The following is a 20,254-nucleotide window of genomic DNA, read 5'->3' as shown; positions in this document are numbered from 1 at the left end:
ATCCAAATGCCAAGAACAGTTCCTTCTAAGTCCTCTAGGCAAAGAGGGTAGGTCAAAACCTGACCACGCAGCCCTGCTCAGGTAGCTCAGTTGTTTAGAGCATCCTCCCGATACACCAAGGGTGTGGCTTTGATCCCTTGTCAAAGCATATATATAAGAAACAACCAAGGAATGCGATAAGTGGAACAATAACAGAAAAAAAAACACGACCACTTTTATTGATTTTACAGAGAGAAAGAGCAAACCGTTGGATTGTTGTTCTACTTAATTATTTACACATTCACTGGTTGATTCTTGTATGTGCCCAGAGCTGGATAGAACCCACAACCTTGGAATATTGGGACAATACTCGAACGGACTGAGCTAGCTACCTTGCTAAGGTCTGGTAGCTGAACCTTTTAAGAGCATTTTTCACTTCCCTTTCCAGAGAACATGGGCATTCTCAGTGTGTTAGAATAATGCAGACCAGGGAGGGGATTGGGATAGGATTCCTAAAAGTCATGTTACCACTGCTCAGAATTCAAAGAACTGGAGGGAAAACTTACTAATTGTAAAGCCAGTAGCTGCGGCCACCATCACAGCCGCCTGGCCCATGCAGGTTCACCTTAGATTCGGACAGACGGTAAAGAAACAATGGAGCCAAGAAGTGGTGGGCCATTAACTTTAATCCTAACTTGCGCCCAGCGGGCAAGTAAAAACACACACTGGGCTCCAAAACCCACTCATTCAGAGCTCACAAAGCTACTGACGGATAATTATCCAAATTTCCTAGAATCAAAGGTTTCTAGCTCACTAGCCTTATTCATCCCAGTTCCTCGTCTCCTCCTCTCTGCACAAACTCTGCACTAACTGGCTTCTTCAGCACTCCTCCATCTTGGCTGCCCCTCCTCTCCTCCACGTGGCCTTAGTCTGCTCTCTTACAGCATAAGCTTCTTCTAATCCATGTGATCTCTCTTCCTTTTAAAACCTTTTGGCATGAAAGCCCTCCCCCAACCCATATTAACATAACCACGCCCATCCCAAGCAGGAAGGGCAACTAATATCATCACTTGGGAGACGGGCTTCCACGTGGGCAGCTCCATCTTTAACAAAGTGAGCATAATATTTTTTATCTGCCCAACACTAATCAAATAAAAGGAACAACTTATAAAAAGAAAATATGAAAGAATATATTGCATGGAAAATGATTTAGACAATAGTAGGTCTTATTCTTCGCTTGCTGGTTCAGCGTATGGCCTGCCCATCCTGCAAAGTATGTACAGCTGTGCTTGCTTCTGCCTGGACCCCCTCATCCACCAAATAAGTGCTCCTTCCGGCCACTTCCCTATTTTTCTTTCCATCTTTGCTTACATGTTATCTTCAAAGAGAGAGAGTACTAGAGTACTTCTTTTTTTTTAATACACCAGAAATGTTGCTTTGTAACTTCCTAATATTTTTTTTACTTTTATTTTAGCTTTCCATTACAGTTTACTTTCACTATTACTCTGTATTAGTTTCAGGTGTACAGCATAGTGAGCGAGTTCTTATTTATTTATTTTTATTTTTTTGAAGTGAGAAGCAGGGAGACAGAGAGACAGACTTCCACATGCTCCCCACGGGGATCCACCCAGTATGCCCACCAGGGGGCGATGCTCTGCCCATCTGGGGTGTTGCTCTGTTGCAACAGGAGCCCTTCTAGTGCCTGAGGCGGAGGCCATGGAGCCATCCTCAGAACCCAGGCCAACTTTGCTCCAATGGAGCCTTGACCACCTGAGGGTAAGAGAGAGAGAGAGAGAAAGGAGATGGGGGGAGGGGGGAGAAGCCACGAGGCGCTTCTCCTGTGTGCCCTGACCAGGAATCAAACCCAGGACTTCCACATGCTGGGCTGACACTGTACCGCTGATCCAACTGGCCAGGGCAAGCAAGTTATTATTTTAAATGACTATTCTATTTAAATGACCAATCTATAGTTACCCTAGTTTCAATTATCACCCAATTTAAAATTGTATTCACAGCCTTTCACCCCTGGTACCTCCAGATCCCTGAGTCTGCTTTATTTTTCTTCACAGTCAATGGGCCATCTCTAGCTTTATTATTTGTTCCTCCTCACTGATATATTTCCATGAAGTTAGAGATTTTCTTCTTCATTATTCCTGACCACATGCACCCTCCTCCCCTCTCCTCACTGCTAGAGCCCTAACGTCAGGAACAGTGCCTGGCCAGTAGGGGGCACTCAATAGATACTGGTTGCAAAAGAACTGAATGAATCCTCTTTGAGAAAGTGATTGGGTAGGCTGTAAAATAACAGTGCTAACTTAAATTTTTACTAATTTAATGAAGTCAATATTTAAATATTTAAAGTATATAATTTATTAAGTTTTTGCAGACACATGCCCATGAAAACATCACCATATCAACATGCTGAACACAACTAAACCAACCTTGATTGCCTAGGATAAATCCTAATTATCCTAATTTTTCATACTTCTATTACAATTTTATGATTTTTTAAATTCTTTTATTTTTTATTTTTTACAGAGACAGAGAGAGAGTCAGAGAGAAGAATAGATAGGGACAGACAGACAGGAACGGAGAGAGATGAGAAGCATCAATCATTAGTTTTTCATTTCAACACCTTAGTTGTTCATTGATTGCTTTCTCATATGTGCCTTGACCATGGGACTACAGCACACCGAGTAACCTCTTGCTTGAGCCAGTGACCTTGGGTCCAAGCTGGTGAGCTTTGCTCAAACCAGATGAGCCTGTGCTCAAGCTGGTGACCTCAGGGTCTTGAACCTGGGTCCTCCACATCCCAGTCCGACGCTCTATCCACTGCGCCACCGCCTGATCAGGTTCTACTAAATTGTAAACCCTTAAAAGTGTACACTTTAATAATGGCAAAGCAATAAAATATGATAATTGAAATTTTTATTACATCCTTAATGTTTCTAATTAAAATATAAGAGAAGGAAAGAGGGTAAGAATGAAGAGAATTATAATGATTATGGTATTTGTTGAGAGACTTTTCAGTTATTGGTGAATTGGATCCCTACCTTGATATTGATAAGGATGCTGTAATAATAAGCCAGTCAGAGGAGAGTTAAGGATTTTTAAAGTGAATAAATATGAAAAAATTTCAGAAGTATGTTTGTGTTCTTAATTTTATAATATTACTATTTTTTCAGATTTATTTATTTATTTTTATTTTATTTATTCATTTTTAGAGAGGAGAGAGAGAGGGAGGAGAGAGAGACAGAGAGAGAGAGAAGGGGGAGGAGCTGGAAGCATCAACTCCCATATGTGCCATGACCAGGCAAGCCCAGGGTTTCGAACCCGTGACCTCAGCATTTCCAGGTCGATGCTTTATCCACTGCGACACCACAGGTTAAGCTATTTTTTCAGATTTAGAATAGAAATATAATAGATTACTTTTTCCATTGATTTGGATCCAGGGATAATTAGCAGAAAAGTTCAGGGAGCTATCTAAATATTTGTTTACTGACAAAAATAATTGATTTGTTAATTATATTATCACAAACAATCAAATAAAAACTAGTTAATTTACTTATGCATAATAATTTTAATGTTAAAAGAAATAAAAAACAAGTTTCACAAAGTATAACATCAAGTTCTTTACTATAAGGCATATTATAAGCAATTATTAAAAAGATATACTATATCAATTGTTTAAACATTTCTTAATAGTAACTTGTAACACTATATGTAATCAAAGTGAAACTAAATTTCTTTTCATTTCCCACCTTCAGTAGTCACTTGAAAACCCACATCAGATGTTCTTACTCAAGATATTAATTAATATAATTATAAGTACAATTATTTCAGTTTCAACTGAACTAGTGTCTCTTTTTGTGGATTTCCTGCATACTACTTTTAGACTAATACATGTTCCCACTATCATCATCTGTTTTATGACTCAGATATGTTTATTTAAAAACCATTTCAAATGATAAAAGCTGAAATCATAAGGGTATAAGAAATAATCCACAATGACAAATATATTGTGCTGCTGATGCTACTAAAGAGATACTTTTGTGTTTGAAGAGTTCAGATCTTTAGAGGCTCCTAAGCTTCCCTGTCCTTGTACTCAGGAGATCCAAAGACTGCTCATTCCACAGTGAACCTGGAGACCTCATGAGCAGGTCCTGTCTCTATTACGTCCCACTGTACTTCCATGTTCAAAACTGACTCTAGTTAAACCAAGATAAAATCCAACAGTGTCTTTCCATTTTTCACTTGAGAATACATGATTCTAATGGAAACCATTCAGCTTGTTAGCTCAGTTAGATGGGTTCCTTCACAAGTCTCATATTTACTACACCTCAGTGTGATGATCGAGGGATAAGAGCTACCTGCATGGTCTCTGGGTGACTTCTCCTAATGCACAGTTATGGAACAATTCAAGGGTTACAGTGCTTTAATGAATTTACAAATACAGTACTTCCCTTCATTTGTTTATACCTTTAAATATTTTATGGCTAATACTGATATTTCACATTCCACATTGAAAGGCTTTAAGTATCTTTCCTGAGAAAATGTTTAGAGTTATACACCAGAGAGGATGATCAAAATGCCGAAATAATTCACCTTTGAGGGTGATGAGGGTCTCCTGTTATTCCTTTAGTCAAAGAGTATTCTTTCCTGAGTGGATGTCTGCATGTCTACAAGTGAGAGTTGGTTTTACTCACAGCAGTCACAAACTCCACTGGTAATGAGTGCATGTATCAATATTTAAGAACACATTCACAAAAGCAATACATGTATGATTCTAATTCATAAATGCAGATTCTTCCTGGCTGCAGACAGCAGCCACTGTTCCTTTGAACTCGAAATATATATATTATGGAGATACAAGCTAACAGCATTGTGTTCTAGTCTCCCCCTCACATCCAATAATTTACTTAGATAATGCAATGAATATTGAAAAGAAAATTAGTCACAAAGGCCAAGTCACATAGCACATTCGTTTGTACTTATGTGTGAGTTGTTTTTAGCAACCAACTTCCAATCCCAACAGAAGAACAGTGGCTTCCCAAGGTGCGGTGAGGAGGCCATCATTCATTATTTGGGAGGGTTGTGTGTGTCGGGAATTAGCTAAAAGGAATCCTCCCTGCCCATGACTCAACAGAGAATAACTGCCCCACTAACAAGGGGTCAGAACACGAACTCATATCATGGTAAGATATTCTTTTATTATTTAAAAGTCAACTTTATAACATTTATTCATATACATATACACTCTTCTTCTAGTTATATTAAAACCACTATCAAAAAGTCCAAGTCCAAGTTGACAACCTTAAACCACTTCCTTCAGCAGAACCCTGCAAAAAAGATTCAAATTGTTTAAAATGTTGAAGCAAAATCCATCGTCCATCATGGGAAAGTTTCCGGTTTCTTTACTCATTTAGCCAGTTTTGAAGAAAGAGTTACTTCCCTGGAATATATGCTTCTTTGATTTCCTGCATGTCATCTTCCTGCACAGCTATTGATGTACAATGGATTCCATTAAAAACTGGCATTGAGCCATTTTAACATGCAAATTTAGACTGTGTTTCAAGGAATCCATGAGACTCACATAATGATCTTACTCATTCCGAACTTCAGCCAGCCAGCTCATTTTCGGAGCCTAACCAACATCAGATACGGCGTAGCACCTTCAGGCTTGGATTCACTGTAGAAAAGACCATACAATCATCAAGATCAAGGACATTAACCTGTGACAATATAATTGCTCTACCACCATTACCATCTCCGCTCCCTTATACCGCCATGCCAGAACTAATTGCTTTAATCTAAGAGACGGCAGCTAATTGATGGATTGTAATTCCCCATGAGACACAGGAGGATCATGTTGTGGAAGCATTAAACTCACACACATTCACCTAGTTGTTCCAGGACAAGAGTGAGGAAGCATAAGAGGACACGAGAGTGAGAGCCTGTGTCTGCCACTCCACTCAGTGAGGCTACGTGTCTGAGTGACCTGGAGATGGGAAACACCCTCAGTTCTTTTTAATTTTGTGGGTTTCTCAAACTCAAAGCCTGATCTCTCCTGCCTGTGTGAGTGTATATGTGTGTGTGTGTTGTTGTTGCTGTTGTCATTGTCTAACAGGGCCCCTAATCTCCTGCCAGCCACTTCTTCCAGTGTTGAACCCGAGAAACATCTGTATGTTCTAATGCTTGAGGAAGAAACAGACAAGCTTGTTTTTTGGAACATATTGAGAGGTAGCATGAAAATATATTTTATGGGTGATTTAAGCAATTTTCCCAGATTAATTTATAAATGTACTTTTCTTTTTTCCTTAATGGCTACCTTTATACTCCAATCTTTCCCTAGAGTTATAAATCCATGTATGTTGGTGAATGCAGACTGATCAAACTATACTATCGCTTACACTCACAAAGCAGCCAATTAACCATATTTTATTTTGCAAACATGAGACCTACCATTGAGACAGGGCATGTGGCAAAACAGCAATAACTGATGGACTATCCCAAAGATAGTAAGGCCAACCCCCAGTGGGTATATGGCTAAGAACCCACAGAAGATTAGCTCAGTCCACCATGGTGACTGATTTCACCTTGCAGCAACCGCCAGCCTGATTATGAGCTTACTGTAGATATTAGCATACCAAACTACACACGCAGGGCTGCCATGATTGGGAGGAGAAAGCCAATATCAGAGCACAACCGGCTGGTGTGGCTCTTCTGTAGTCTCCACCTTGGAAAAAGCCTGACTTCCTCCCTCTCGTTAAATGTTCTACCCCTCAATGAAATGAACCTCAATAAAAGAAGTAAATCTCACTAGGAAGGAGCTGCTCTTCCTGTGGAGTAGCCCGCTCTGTCCCATGGCTTCACTCATAAACTCTCTTTTACTTTAAACTCTATGCTGGCTCACATTTGAATTCTTTCCTGGGCGAAGCCAAGAGCCCACAGCTGGTGGTGAACCCTCAGATCCCTGTGCCCCCAGAGCACCTGCATCACTATCATACCATTAACACTGCAATTTCTATCAAAATCATAAAACAAAAGGTATATTCTGTTCAGTTTTCTATTTCAGTTAGAAAATGTTCCCATGTCACCTTTCCCAAACCATAGGGAAAAAAATAAATCTTTAAAACTAAAAGACCTTGCCTGAACAGGCAGTGGCGCAGTGGACAGAATGTCAACCTGGGTTCCTGAGGACTTAGGTTTGAAACCCCAGGGTCACTGGCTTGAATGTGGGCTCATCAGGTCTGAGTGTGGGGTCACCAGCTGCAGCACAGGGTCACTGACTTCAGTGTGGGATCATGGACATGACTCCACGATCTCAGGCACAATCGACCACCAGAGCACAATACCACAGAACCCTCATTGCTATTGTTACCATGCTCATTGTTAACTATCCCATAACCACAAATGCAAAAGAAGGATTTGTCTCTCTGTGTATCTGTCCAGTCCCAGAGACTTCCCAGCTCTGCTCTCCCCTGCCCCTCCCTAACCTCCCACCAATGGATTTCATGTAACCCCCCTCAACTCCTCCTTTGATGCTGCTGTGTCAACTAAGCTGCAGAACTACCCTTCTCCAGGGCCACTTCCTCAGTCCCCTGAGACGCCACTTTCCCGGCAATTGTCGTCAGTTTGGCTCAAATAAACTCATAAAAATTCTCTATGTGTTTGGAGGTTTCTTAACTTCAACACTAGTAAAAGAGGAAACAATTGACCATCCTCCCTTTCCTTGGAAAGTCAGGTTTGCCTTTTTATTCCAAACTCCACCACGGGATCACTTCTCTCACTGCTTGAGATATGGGCATTTCACTGTCTTTTACTTCTGCTGGGCACTCTTTATCTTATTTACTAGGAGTTACAGGGCCAGTGGCCAAAGTGTTGAGAATATAGCATCTGGGGGCCCAAGGGTTTCAGAAGACTTGGTTCACACTGGTTTCTTCTCTAGTCTGTAATCACCTCTGTCATTAGCAAAGTGAAGCATTTGTTGCAGGGAGTGTGGAAGAGAGATGCATCAGAACTGCCGTCCTAGCCTGACACTGATGACAGTGACCCATTCTCCAGCTTGGGCACGTGCCAGAGAGTTTCAGAACTGGGCTTCTGCTCTAGGGGACTGGACTGAGAACTCTAAAGCTGCTAAAAGAGGAAGTTTTAGTCAACTTTTAAATGACTCATGTAATTACAGACCAAGTTTTCTTTTCAGTGATCATTTTATGGAGAGGTATGGAAATGAGAGTTGAGCCCAGAAGCCTTTTTTTTTCTTTTTCTTTACAATTTGTCACTTTGCATTCCGTCAACCCTAGAAAGTAACTTTGATGGTTTCGACTATCATTTCCATTAGGGGGTCATTATCATTGCTTGACTTGGTCGGTCATGATTAGGTCATTACTGAAGGCACGGGGGCTTAACTGTGCAGGGAATAAGGTAAAATACGAGACATGCACATTTAAATAAATATAAGTAATTTATGATTAAGATAATCATCAATGGCACAGCACACGTGAGCAGTGGAGGGACAAGGACAATAGCTGAGCTGATCTGTTTTGTTTGGAGAAAGTGCTGAAACGCAGATTGGGCTTGTTTTACAGCAAAGAGGAGGAAAAGTATATCCACATTTATTCATTCATTTCTTTGTTAGGCTCTGAAGACTCGGCGGTGAACAAGATTAACACAGTTCCTAGTCTAGACGAACTGGGAAACAGACAGTAAATGATTATATAAGTATTAAGAGCTTGGAATCTTTTTCTAGGGCCGCAATTCTCAACCTGTGGGTCACGACCCCAGCGGGGTCGAACGACCAATACACACAGGGGTCGCCTAAAGCCATCGGAAACACATATTTTATTTAAAAATGTATTGTATAATAAATATGTATTTTCCGATGGCTTTAGGCGACCCCTGTGTTTTGGTCGTTCGACCCCCGCCGGGGTCGTGACCCACAGGCTGAGAACCGCTGCTCTAGGGAGATGAATGTCAAGGGTCATGAATGTTCAGCAGAGGTTGTGGAGGCAAAAGGGAGACTTTACCTCGTAGCGACGGCCTTAGATACCATCATCCTAGGAGTTTCAGACCACAGTGCCACCTTGGTTTTTAGTTCTTTATTCTAAAGTTGAAAAAAAAAAGTGTGGAGAGATCACATAGCTAGCACATTCATGGGCCACATGCTCCCTGCTTCTAATCAGCCCTACATCACTCCTTGGCAGTAAGCTCGTCGTTCCAGTCACTCTGTGAGGACACAGAGGGAGCCAGTTGAGAGTCACTAATATCTCTGAAATTATACACTCACTAGCTGTATGACCTCATTCAGTTACTTAACCTCTCTGTGCCTAATTTCTTCATCTGTGTAATAGATGTAATCATAGTGTCTTCTTCACAGGCTCTGAAATGAGGTAAAAATATGGAAGGAACTTAGTGTAGTGCCTGGCATAGATTTTTAAGACCTAAAGGCAGCTGGTTATGAACCATGTTGAGTGATTGCCCACCAATAGTATGTTTGCATGATTTTCTTATTATATCTGCTTATCCATGTTTCCTAATTTGTTTAGAATGAATAAATATGTTAGCTATTAAAAATAACATGAGGAAAATATTTTATCAAGTGACATTTGCTAAAAGTCCATTAAGTAAGAAAAGCTGTGAGAAAATGCCTTTAAGGACGCTTCTTAGAAGGAAGGGGCTCTAATGTGACACAGATCACATCATCTGAGGCCCTCCGAAATACTCGGGCCAGTCCTCATGGGGCACTTGAGTGGTTACTAGTTCTGGGCCAATCATTCCACAATCACCATGTTTGCAGCTGTACAGATCTGTCAGAAATGTCTGGATCAAACAGCCCCAATATAATGTAAAGAAGGCGAGAATCTAAGAAAAGCCCGAGCCTTGAAGAGTTTACCCCCCCCCCCCCAAATAAAGAGAACAGTGGTTCTCTGGGAAGGTAGAAATGGCAGAACAGGGCAATGGCTACAAATTTTTAGATGTAAAAATATTTGCAGCCTCTTTACGTTGCAGTTTTGCTCCTCTGTTGGGGGAAGCAGAGGGACATGGCGGTGGAAAGAAGGGTGTGGCAGCGCTGGGGGCTCCTCTCTGGTCCGTCCTGGGAGGACCCGACTTTGTCCCGGAGGACAACGAGGGTCACAGTGGCAGTCAGAGCATCTCTATGTCTCACAGGACAGGGCACATGGAGGCGGACAGCCAGCAGGGAGTGAAGACACTCAGGGCTGAAGTAGAAAAGGTGACCAGGTCTGGGCAGTCAGTGACTAGCCATCTGACAGACAGAAGGGTGGCTCTGAGCAGAGAGTCGAGCCAAGGCAGCTGCAGGACCCTCAGGTGCCCTGACCTCTGGCTCTGTTGCGCTTCCTAGGAGGCAGGGGCACTGCCAACCCAGGACAGCAGCTGAAGGAGTATAAAGCCCCCCCCCAGCTAGGCAGGAAGCGTGGGCAGACAGGAAAACCCCTCTGATTATCTTCAATTATAAAATCTTATGCTAAGTTTTAAAACACTAAAAATTAAGAAAATTACAAGAGGTGTATTGAAGTGAGGGAGCCCTGGGCCAGGCTTGGGAGCCACACAGATATGAATGGAGGGAGAGGAAGGGAGGGGACACCTCAGGGTGGGACAGGAACAGACAGAGAAGAGACAGCACACTGGCTGCCCGACTGGAGCTGAATTCACAGCACAGAGGCCTGGAGCGAGCTTCTCATTCCAGTCCATATCATGTCTCCCCGTGGAGAAGGGTGTGGACATTGTGGGTGGACTTTTAACGAAGACTTATTAATAGTTAATATTCATAACTTAATAATATCATAAATGTTTAATACTTGATACTTTAGTAATGATTAAGAGCTCTCCTCCCCAAAGCTATAATTGCTTATGCACAGACGAGGCACATAAACACACACACTCATGAAAAGACACACACATATACACACAGATATGCAAATATACTCACACATAAACATTCAGACACAGTAACACACATTACACACAAACACACACATCCAGTCATGTACAGACATGTGCAGTCACACTGGGACATCACTGTGTGCACGCGCGCGCGCGCACACACACACACACATACACACACACACACACGACATTCATCCACAGGCTCATAGATATACTGAACAGACACATACATGGTCATAATCACACTGAAATATATGACAGATTCCCTCACTTACCTGGGCTTCAAGTATGTCAACTTTCTCTTTCAGATTTTCAATTCTTTTATCTTGTTCTTTTAAATTATTTTTTAATCCTTCCATCTAAGAATTAGGAAACATAGTTGGAAAAATTTTGTCAGGTGACAGGGTACGGTTACCTAAGTCAGGCATTGTGCAGGTTTCTGTGGTCAAAAGATGTTCATCCAGTAAAAAAATATAAATCCCAAAGCCTTAGTTAACTCAGCAGGCCAAAGAGAATAGCAGAACAAACCGGCACCCGGGAGGAGAGCGTGCAGACGGTGCTGTCAAACGTTTCACTCTTTGGGAAACCTGTCTAAACCAACTCGGTAGTAGTGCCTCTGTGGAAGGCAGCACTGGCCTTCCTTGCATGTCTCAGCTGCATAATGTTCTCATCCTGCAGCTGCACAGGCTGATGGACAAGATGCAAAGCCACTGCCCGGTGTGGAGAAGCGACCAGAGGCAGAGATCTGGTCAACCAGCGCCATGACATGGCCAGCCTGTTTTGCTTTGGAAGAAAAGCATCAGCCAAGAAGCAATAGGGAGCTGGGGAGGTGGATGACGTTCTGCATGGTGCGGGGAGGCAGGGAACACATGGGTTCCAAGGCCAGCTCTGACATGTAACCACGGTGGGCCTCAGTTTTCCCATCTGTAAAATGAGAACGTGGGGTGCCTCTCAGTGCCATGAGACTGCATTTATGTCAGGAAGGTATGTGAGTTATTTACAGAGATTCCTTTTGGAAACAAATATTAGGTAGTCAAAAAAAAAACAACCCCATCCCCCCCCCAAAACGAATAAAGGTATGATTTTAAGTCTAAAGCAGACCCCCCCACCTCTTGAAGCAAAAGTTTTAAGTATAGAATCCCCTATCCGGCTCCTACAAAGACCTTTTCCCTTTCTCTTGTCAGGATGTTCCCAGAGGAGAAGGAAGGGCCAGGGGTCACCCCTGTCCTAACACCCCTCCTAAGTAAATTTGCATGAAACTGATCAATTATTCCTTCCTCAAGCAAAGGCTGTCTCCAAATCTACAAAGTCTTCTAGCCCTGGCCGGGTGCTCGGTAGATAAAGCATTTGTCCCAGTGCACCGAGGTCGCGGGCTCCATCCCCAGTCAGGGCACGTTGGAGAAGCAGTCAATGAGCGCACAACTAGATGGAACTAAGTGGAACAACAGGTTGGTGCTTCTCTCTGTCTCTCTCTCTTCCTCCCCTCCTCTCTACCTTCTTCTTCCCCATACCACCCCACCCGCCTCTCAAACACTGGGAAAAAATAGTTTTAATCTTCTAAAGAACATTATCTGGCTCAGGACCCTTTTAAAAAAATCATTGAAATATATAAAGCAGTGATTTTCAATCTGTGTGCTGGAAAAAAATTTTAAATCATGCAATACTGACTATTTCATCAGGGGCATGGCCTCTTTTCTGTTAGATTGTCAAATAAAAAAATGACAACAGCCAACACAACAATGGCCATCAGGTATGAATGAATCAAAATTATACTTATTTTTTGTCAAATAGAAAGAATATTTATTTTTTGATGTGCTGCAGAATTTGAATAGTTTATATGTGTCAGGAAATTATAGTTATATGTGTCAGGTAAAAAAAAAAGTTGCAAACCACTGACCTAAAGAGCAATTAAACCCAACTCCCCCAGTATGTTCACTGAGGACATTCCCGGTGTGGGCAGACAGACAAGAGGCACGGCACATAGAGTGGTGGTGTACGGGAACACAGAGGAGCCATCCGTGGGGAGAAGAACCTCATCACTTGTATCTGGCCTTCTCACCGCAAACATACCATCTACCAGAGAGACCTGCTCGGTTCACCTGACCTCCTGGATGACTCTGCGCAGGTTCTGGTGCTGGGAGTGGATCACGAACTGCAGGTGCGAGATCTGCTCCTGGAGAAGGGACGTCTCCCTCTGCAGGTCCTGGACACTGGAAATGCAAAGGGAAAAGGAGAGTGAAAGGTTCGCCCATGCATCACGTGGCTGTTGTTTCATCCTTTCTCTACAGCTGTGCCGCCAGCTTCTCCCCACTCGCTACCTTGCTACTTACCGGGCATCATGTAAGATGCCCAGGGCCCCATCGGCCACACAGGCACACTGAAGATAAACAGCCATGAAGCCCCTCTGACGAGCTCAGACGTGAACTTGAATTAAGCATATTAGTTCAGGTCAAGAGCTCCTTTCTGGCTGCCTGTGACTCCTCCCACCAGCAGGTAGCTGAACCAAGTTGTATGAAGCCAGGGGAAGCGCCTGCACATCTCATCTGTCTTGCCTAGCAGCACCCACAATCCTGGCACCCATCAGAATGCTCAGATAATTAGAAGGGGGGCGGGGAAGAGTAGGGGCCAGGAATGGAGACTTTGCCTCTGTATATCCGAAACAAGTTTCCAATGATACAGAGTCAGTATAGGTTGTGGATTGCCTGTGGTGGTCTTTTTAAATTTTTGGCCTCCTACTTTTGGTAATTCTGCTACCTGTAAATAGGGCAAAGAAAAAAAAAGAATGAAATTAAATCCCAGCTAATATTTTGAGTGTACATCGACCATTGTGAAAACTGATGGGTGAAGTTTAAATTTAGATTATTCATACTTTCCTAAAGTTTCAGTTAGGTAACTGAGATTGATTATATAGCTTTTGAATATTTCTTTTGTTGCCAATATTATTTGAGTTATGAGGCAATGTGCATTGTGGTAAGACCAGAGGCAGATTTAACAGTGGGCACACAGGGCGCATGCCCTGGGCCCCAACTTCTGAAGGGTCCTGCAAAACCCCAACTTTATACTTTTTTCTAATGTAAGGGGCCCAATATTTTCTTCTGCACCTGGGGCCTCTACCAACCTTAATTCACCTCTGGGTAAAACCACCAAACTTGGGAGCATTGTGACTTTGAAGTCACATACCTTTCTAAACCTCAGAATAACAGCTATAATAATTCCTACCTCTTTTACTTTACAAGATCGTACTACAGACTGAAAGGGGTAACATGAATGTAGTTTTGTCAAGTAAGATTTTTACAAAGTCAATATTAATATCATTTTCGTAGCCAACATCCAATGCAATTGCAGTTTCCGATTTTTATAACTTCCTCAAATATTATAAAGGTCATAGAAATCCACTTGACACTACAGTGGAAGTCAAGTGTCTTCCCCCTCACTGGGGGAAGAAAAGCCTCTACTTTGTCTCACATCATGTACCAAAATTACTTCTCAAACAAAACACACGTTGGAGGATCTTGTTAGGTCACCCGGGATCTTGGTAAAACGCCTGTTCTGACCTAGCAGGTGGGGCTAGGGCCTGAGAGCCTGCGTTTCCAACACGCTGAGGGGTTGCCAGTGGCTTTGCTCTGCAGCACTAACCCACAAAGGTCATCTCAATAGCTTTTAGTAGATAAGAAAGTCCACCTGCAGAATTGAAGACAGTACTCTCATTGTTTTCCTCTTTGGGTTTTGTATGAGAAAGCTTTAAAAAGAGTTTGTTTTACTGTAGAAAAAAATAATTTCTCTAAATCCATAGAAATCTTTGCCTAAGTACTAATAATCTATGATAGCCATTACTCTTTATGTATTCTATGAAACTAAAGAGTTTATATTATAAAATTCTGTACAATTACACAACATATATGTCACAAATATATGTTAAATATAGCTCATTATCGTTCATAGCATAAAAAACTAAAGCAATCCCATGATCACCAGTAGAAGATGGATTAAACAAGTTACGGTATGCTCATGCCACTTTGATTTTATGTATACATATGTATCACAGAGCTAGACCAACAGACGTGATTTCTATCAAAGACAATTTTGCAGAATGTCATAAGAAGGTCTTTTTTGCAAATGGCACTGAGAACTGGACAGTCACATGAAAAAAGATAAAAGTGATCTTAACCTCACCTCATAATAAAGAAAAATTCCATGTAGATTGTGAATAAAATCGGGAACCCAAAAGACTTTCAGAAAATAATATAGAAGAGCATCCTCACAAATTTTAAATAAAGATTTTTTAAAAAAAAATCGAACTACAACACTATTAACTACAAAGGGAAAGACTGATAAGTCTGATCAAATGAAAATTTTAAAAGGCTTCTAGTCACCAAATAAGCGTGAATAGGAGAGCCTCAGGATATTGATAAAACAGATGGTATCCAGAATATATAAGGAAGATCTATAAATCAACAGAGTAGACATCCCTGTAGAAAAATTAGAAGTGACTTGAAGAGGCACTTCACAAAAAAGGTGCGTCGAAGGCATAAGGATCAAAATGGCACAGAGCCAACAGACTGTGACTCACAGCAGGAGCTGAGACTCAACACGGCTCCAGCGAGGAGGGGGAGGGAGGAAGGGGTCAGACTCGGAACGGTACTGGGAAACAATGAGAGAGAACTCACGATGCTTTGCTGAGGCAGGCCAGCTTTGAAAATTCACAAAATGTTCATAAATTCATAGACTGATATAGAAAAGTAAACATTTCATTAAAGGGTTAAAGGCAAGTATTCAAAATGATCTCATTGTGTCCGATGGTGGCCCAGAATGCTAGGACCACAGGGAAATAAGTGACTTTAGAAGGATGGCGAGGCTGGGGAAAGGAGTGGATATTATGCTCCCCAAAATACAAAGCTCAGAAATTTCCCTTTGTGTTTTATTCCATAAGGGTATAACCATAAAAGTGACTTGGAATAGGTTTCAAGATGGAAGACAGGTATGTCTAGAAGCACTCTCAAAAACATGGGGCTTTTAGTCTTATCTGTGTTAGTATACCAGGCAGTGACTCAAAGAAGTTGCAGAAAATCTCTCTTAGGATTGTTTAATATAGAACTTCGTCATCCATTTAAGGTATCTGATTATGAGAATAAACCTCAATATGCTGCCGTTAGAGCTCCCTTTAAATTCTGTTATTTATCTTTCAGCAAAAGCATTCAGTCTTCATAAAGACGTACTAAAGCAAAATGGCAGGAAGAAAACACAGCCAAGGCCGGGCTTAGAACTGGCCAAGCTCTTCTAACAAATGTCTTTATCTCAGATTCGTGCTTTGTCTCTCAGGATAAATATAAAGAAAACATTGAAATTAAAATATAATAGAACAAAAAAACCCCCACTTCTTCCTCCGGGGCTATATGCTTGTTCACAGGGAAGGCTATGGGAGAACAGCTAACGTGGCCCCATCCCAGGGGTTTTAATATGTGTGTGCAGCTGCTGGGTCAGCCCAGGTCTGGGCTTCGGGACATGTGGTCAAAATGCATGAATGGGAACCAAAGAGAGGGCACAACGTATGCGAGACGAGAAGAGACAGAGAGGAAAGGAAGGAAAGAAAATGAGGGGCAAACATCAAAGACCAAGAGAGGAATGTTTGAAAATATATTATGGAATACCTGAGAATAAGAATTTGTACATCCTCTGGCAGTGGTAATCAACCTGGTCCCTACCGCCCACTAGTGGGCGTTCCAGCTTTCATGGTGGGCGGTAGCGGGCCAGGTATAAATAAAAAGATAGATTTAACTATAGTAAGTTGTTTTATAAAGATTTATTCTGCCAAACTTAGCGAAAATCTGACATAAAGTACTTGGTAAGTAATTATTATTATATGCTTTAACTTGTAACTCGGCTTTATAAATTTTATAAAGTAAAGTTACTTCCCTAATTTATAAATCACCATTACTGTGGAACCGGTGGGTGGTTAGAAAATTTTACTACTAACAGAGATACAAAAGTGGGCGGTAGGTATAAAAAGGTTGACTACCCCTGCTCTAGATAGATAAACTAAGATCTTGAAAAGGATTGGAACATTGTATCAGAACATATCACGACTATAGTAGGCTTAGATTAGAAAAGGAAAGAAAAGGAAGGGAGAACCTCAGGAAACTTCATGTGATGGGAGTTATTATTACATGATATCCCAGAGGGTTTTTCTAAGAGCAGCTGAGTGGGGGCACCATCAGTCTGCCCCTACCCGGAGCACACTGAGGACTGTGATGGCTTGTGAATGATAAGTCCTTGAACGCATGTGTAAAGAACTATGGAGTTTTTCACAGTATTGTCACTCCCTACAAAGTTGGGGAACACCACAAGCCTACCTTACAGTTTCATTTGTGGCTGGCCAATTGAAGCCCTGCTGTAGCTGGACCTGCTAACAAGAAGTCAGAGGCATATGATATTTTTCTTTTCCTGCCTGGCTTATTTCACTTAACATAATAGTTTCCATGTCCATCCATGTTGTCACAAAAGGTAAGATTTCCTTCTTTTTCATGGCTTCATAGTATTCCATAGTATATATGTACCACTGCTTTTTAATCCGCCCATCCACTGATGGACACTTGGGCTGTTTCCAGCTCTTCGCTATTGTGAACAATGCTGTATCCAATGAACAATGTGAACTGAGGAAGAAATTGAGACAGAAGAGAGATCAAAGGGACCCGAGGAAAAGAGAACAGAGGGAAAGGGGATGATAGGATGGGATAAAGCTGAAGAGAAGGGGGGAGGGCACTATGGGGAGGGGGACAAAGGAGATGTTGAGGGGAATATAGGGGAGGGGGAATGCATTCAGGGCAACACTAGAGTCTATGTAAACTCAATAAATTAAAATCAATTAAAAAAAAGTCAGAGGCACAGGAGGAATGAAGGCCTCTCCAGCACCCTCTTCCTCTTGAAGGCTAAGCAGGGAGGGGCAGGCTCACTCTATTTCTAGAATATCCCTGTCACCCCAGTGGACTCTGCCTGTCACCCATGCCCCAGTGGGTGCGGCAGGGGAGGCGCACAGCTGTTAAAGCTGGGAACCCTCCCCTCTCCTTCACTGCCCGCGTCCTGTTTCCTTTGGGGGTGGTAGCCTTCCTTCTGCCGGTGGAGAGAAAAGATACCAGGAACTGCTATGACTTAGCAGGTAGATTTGCAAACCTTCTAGCAGATGTAGTGTTGGATTTGAGTTGCAGCAGCTTGTTTTCCAAAGACAGTTTTCTTTCTAGCAGTGTTTTCTTTTCCTAGGAGAAAATAAGATACAATTTTGGCTTATTTCTCTCTCTCTCTCTCTCTCTCTCTCTCTTCTTCTTCTTCTTCTTCTTCTTCTTCTTCTCTCTCTCTCTCTCTCTCTCTCTCTTCTCTCTCTCTCAATATGTGTGCAGGTGCTAAGGCATTCTTGCAAACTGTTCAAAAATGGTGCTTCTTGTAATAACAGAAATACGTCTTGAGCTAAAGAGGTAATTTTATAAGGAGCTGTTACAGCCCACCGCCGCGAAGCCTGGTCAGGCATTCTCCTGCATAGTTTTCAATATCTCAGTGCCAGGTTGTCTTCCCGGGCTGTCTCCACTCCCCGCACCTGCCTGGAGAGCTTGGGCCCCTCCTCCTGCGCACTGCTGACACCGAGCATGCTCAGCAGAACTCCTGCTTCTCTCCACCCCTCTCCGATGCAACCCCTGCTCATTTCTCTCCAGGCACTGGCTCTCCCACCCTTACAGGTGCTCCTCTGTGTGTACTTACCTTGATACCTACCTGCTCACATGGCAGTTGTCAGAAGGTAGAAAATTATTAAATGCATATTTAGTGATGGATCAAGGTCACGAATGATAAAGTTACTTACTAATTAGGATATAAAAGACACGCAGTATTTGTGTGAGTGGAATACAAGGCAAGGCCACAGAACAGAAACATTGGAACGACTTTGAACTTGCACTGACCTAGTTTGGAAACTTTGTAGCTGCAAAATTTTTGTCAAAGCTTTCATCTCTCTGGGCCTTATTGCTGTTAATAAAAATCAACTGAAACTTAGAAATCAAAGTGATATACAGCAGTGGTCCCCAACCCCCGGGCCGTGGACCGATACCGGTCCGCAGAGAAAGAATAAATAACATATTATTTCCGTTTTATTTATATTTAAGTCTGAATGATGTTTTATTTTTTAAAAATAATCAGATTCTCTCTGTTACATCCATCTAAGACTCATTCTTGACGCTTGTCTCGGTTACGCGATACATTTATCCGTCCCACCCTAAAGGCCGGTCCGTGAAAATATTTTCTGACATTAAACCAGTCCGTGGCCCAAAAAAGGTTGGGGACCACTTATATACAGCATGTGGTTTTAATGTCATATTGGATCACTGTTTAATAATCTGACCCAACGATTGTTTAATTCTCTTGAAGAATTTCCCTGTGTTTGATTTTTATTATTTATTATTGATTAGAGCATTGACTCTGAAGCTGAATATTAATTTATAGATTTCTGCCTGTTTGAAAAGATAACCCCTAAGGTTATGGATTAATTGCCTTAAAGAATATTAACCAGCTAAGTATCTAATTTAGTAATCCTATTCTATATTACTTTTTTTTTTTTTTTTCATTTTTCTGAAGCTGGAAACAGGGAGAGACAGTCAGACAGACTCCCACATGCGCCCGACCGGGATCCACCCGGCACGCCCACCAGGGGCGACGCTCTGCCCACCAGGGGGCGATGCTCTGCCCATCCTGGGCGTCGCCATATTGCAACCAGAGCCACTCTAACGCCTGAGGCAGAGGCCACAGAGCCATCCCCAGCGCCTGGGCCATCTTTGCTCCAATGGAGCCTTGGCGGTGGGAGGGGAAGAGAGAGACAGAGAGGAAAGCGCGGCGGAGGGGTGGAGAAGCAGATGGGCGCTTCTCCTGTGTGCCCTGGCCGGGAATCGAACCCGGGTCCTCTGCACACTAGGCCGACACTCTACCGCTGAGCCAACTGGCCAGGGCTATATTACTTTTTTTAAGATGGCTATAAATAGCCAGTTTCTCAAAATATTTTATTTAAACCAGTTTTACTAGTTCCCTCATTAATTAATGGTTTGAATAAAACATCTGACATGTATTTATTCTAGATGTATATGAGTCATGTTTTTGACTCCTTGGACATCACTGAAATAGAACCAATACTCCTATATTGAAAGTTGGGATGACTGAAGATAATATATGTGAAAGGCCTATGGGCTTCACTAGAACATATTAGGACCTTAGTATATAATAATTGAAGGTGCCAAACACTTCATATCTTATGTGCTGTTATATTTTAAATTTATACTTTTTCAATTTTTTTCTATAGCATTGTTGTGACATAGAAATTGTGTGTAGTCTATGCAGCTGT

General features: G+C 42.1%; 1 protein-coding gene across 5 annotated transcripts in view; it reads right to left on the bottom strand.

Annotated features, from left to right (window-relative positions):
• Positions 1-3,552: 3,552 nt before the first annotated feature.
• The window catches only part of CCDC68 (coiled-coil domain containing 68), a 48,696-nt gene continuing 31,994 nt past the window's right edge, over positions 3,553-20,254 (bottom strand). For 2 of the 5 annotated variants that reach the window (XM_066247173.1, XM_066247175.1), the window contains exons 9-13: positions 18,052-18,134; positions 12,989-13,094; positions 11,160-11,243; positions 9,006-9,082; positions 3,553-5,668 (exon numbers count right to left, since the gene is read on the bottom strand). In XM_066247173.1, the coding sequence (XP_066103270.1) occupies positions 5,611-5,668; positions 9,006-9,082; positions 11,160-11,243; positions 12,989-13,094; positions 18,052-18,134 (408 nt within the window). In that variant the 3' untranslated portion in view covers positions 3,553-5,610. Of the gene's footprint in view, positions 5,669-9,005; positions 9,083-11,159; positions 11,244-12,983; positions 13,095-18,051; positions 18,135-20,254 lie in introns of those variants that run through there. The other 3 variants (XM_066247174.1, XM_066247178.1, XR_010727517.1) reach the window with 3 other exon arrangements.

Source organism: Saccopteryx bilineata, chromosome 11 (genome assembly GCF_036850765.1).
Source record: "Saccopteryx bilineata isolate mSacBil1 chromosome 11, mSacBil1_pri_phased_curated, whole genome shotgun sequence".
In the NCBI taxonomy this organism is placed as follows: domain Eukaryota; kingdom Metazoa; phylum Chordata; class Mammalia; order Chiroptera; family Emballonuridae; genus Saccopteryx; species Saccopteryx bilineata.
Note: the sequence above shows the minus strand (reverse complement) of the source record. Positions and strands in the feature narration are given on the sequence as shown.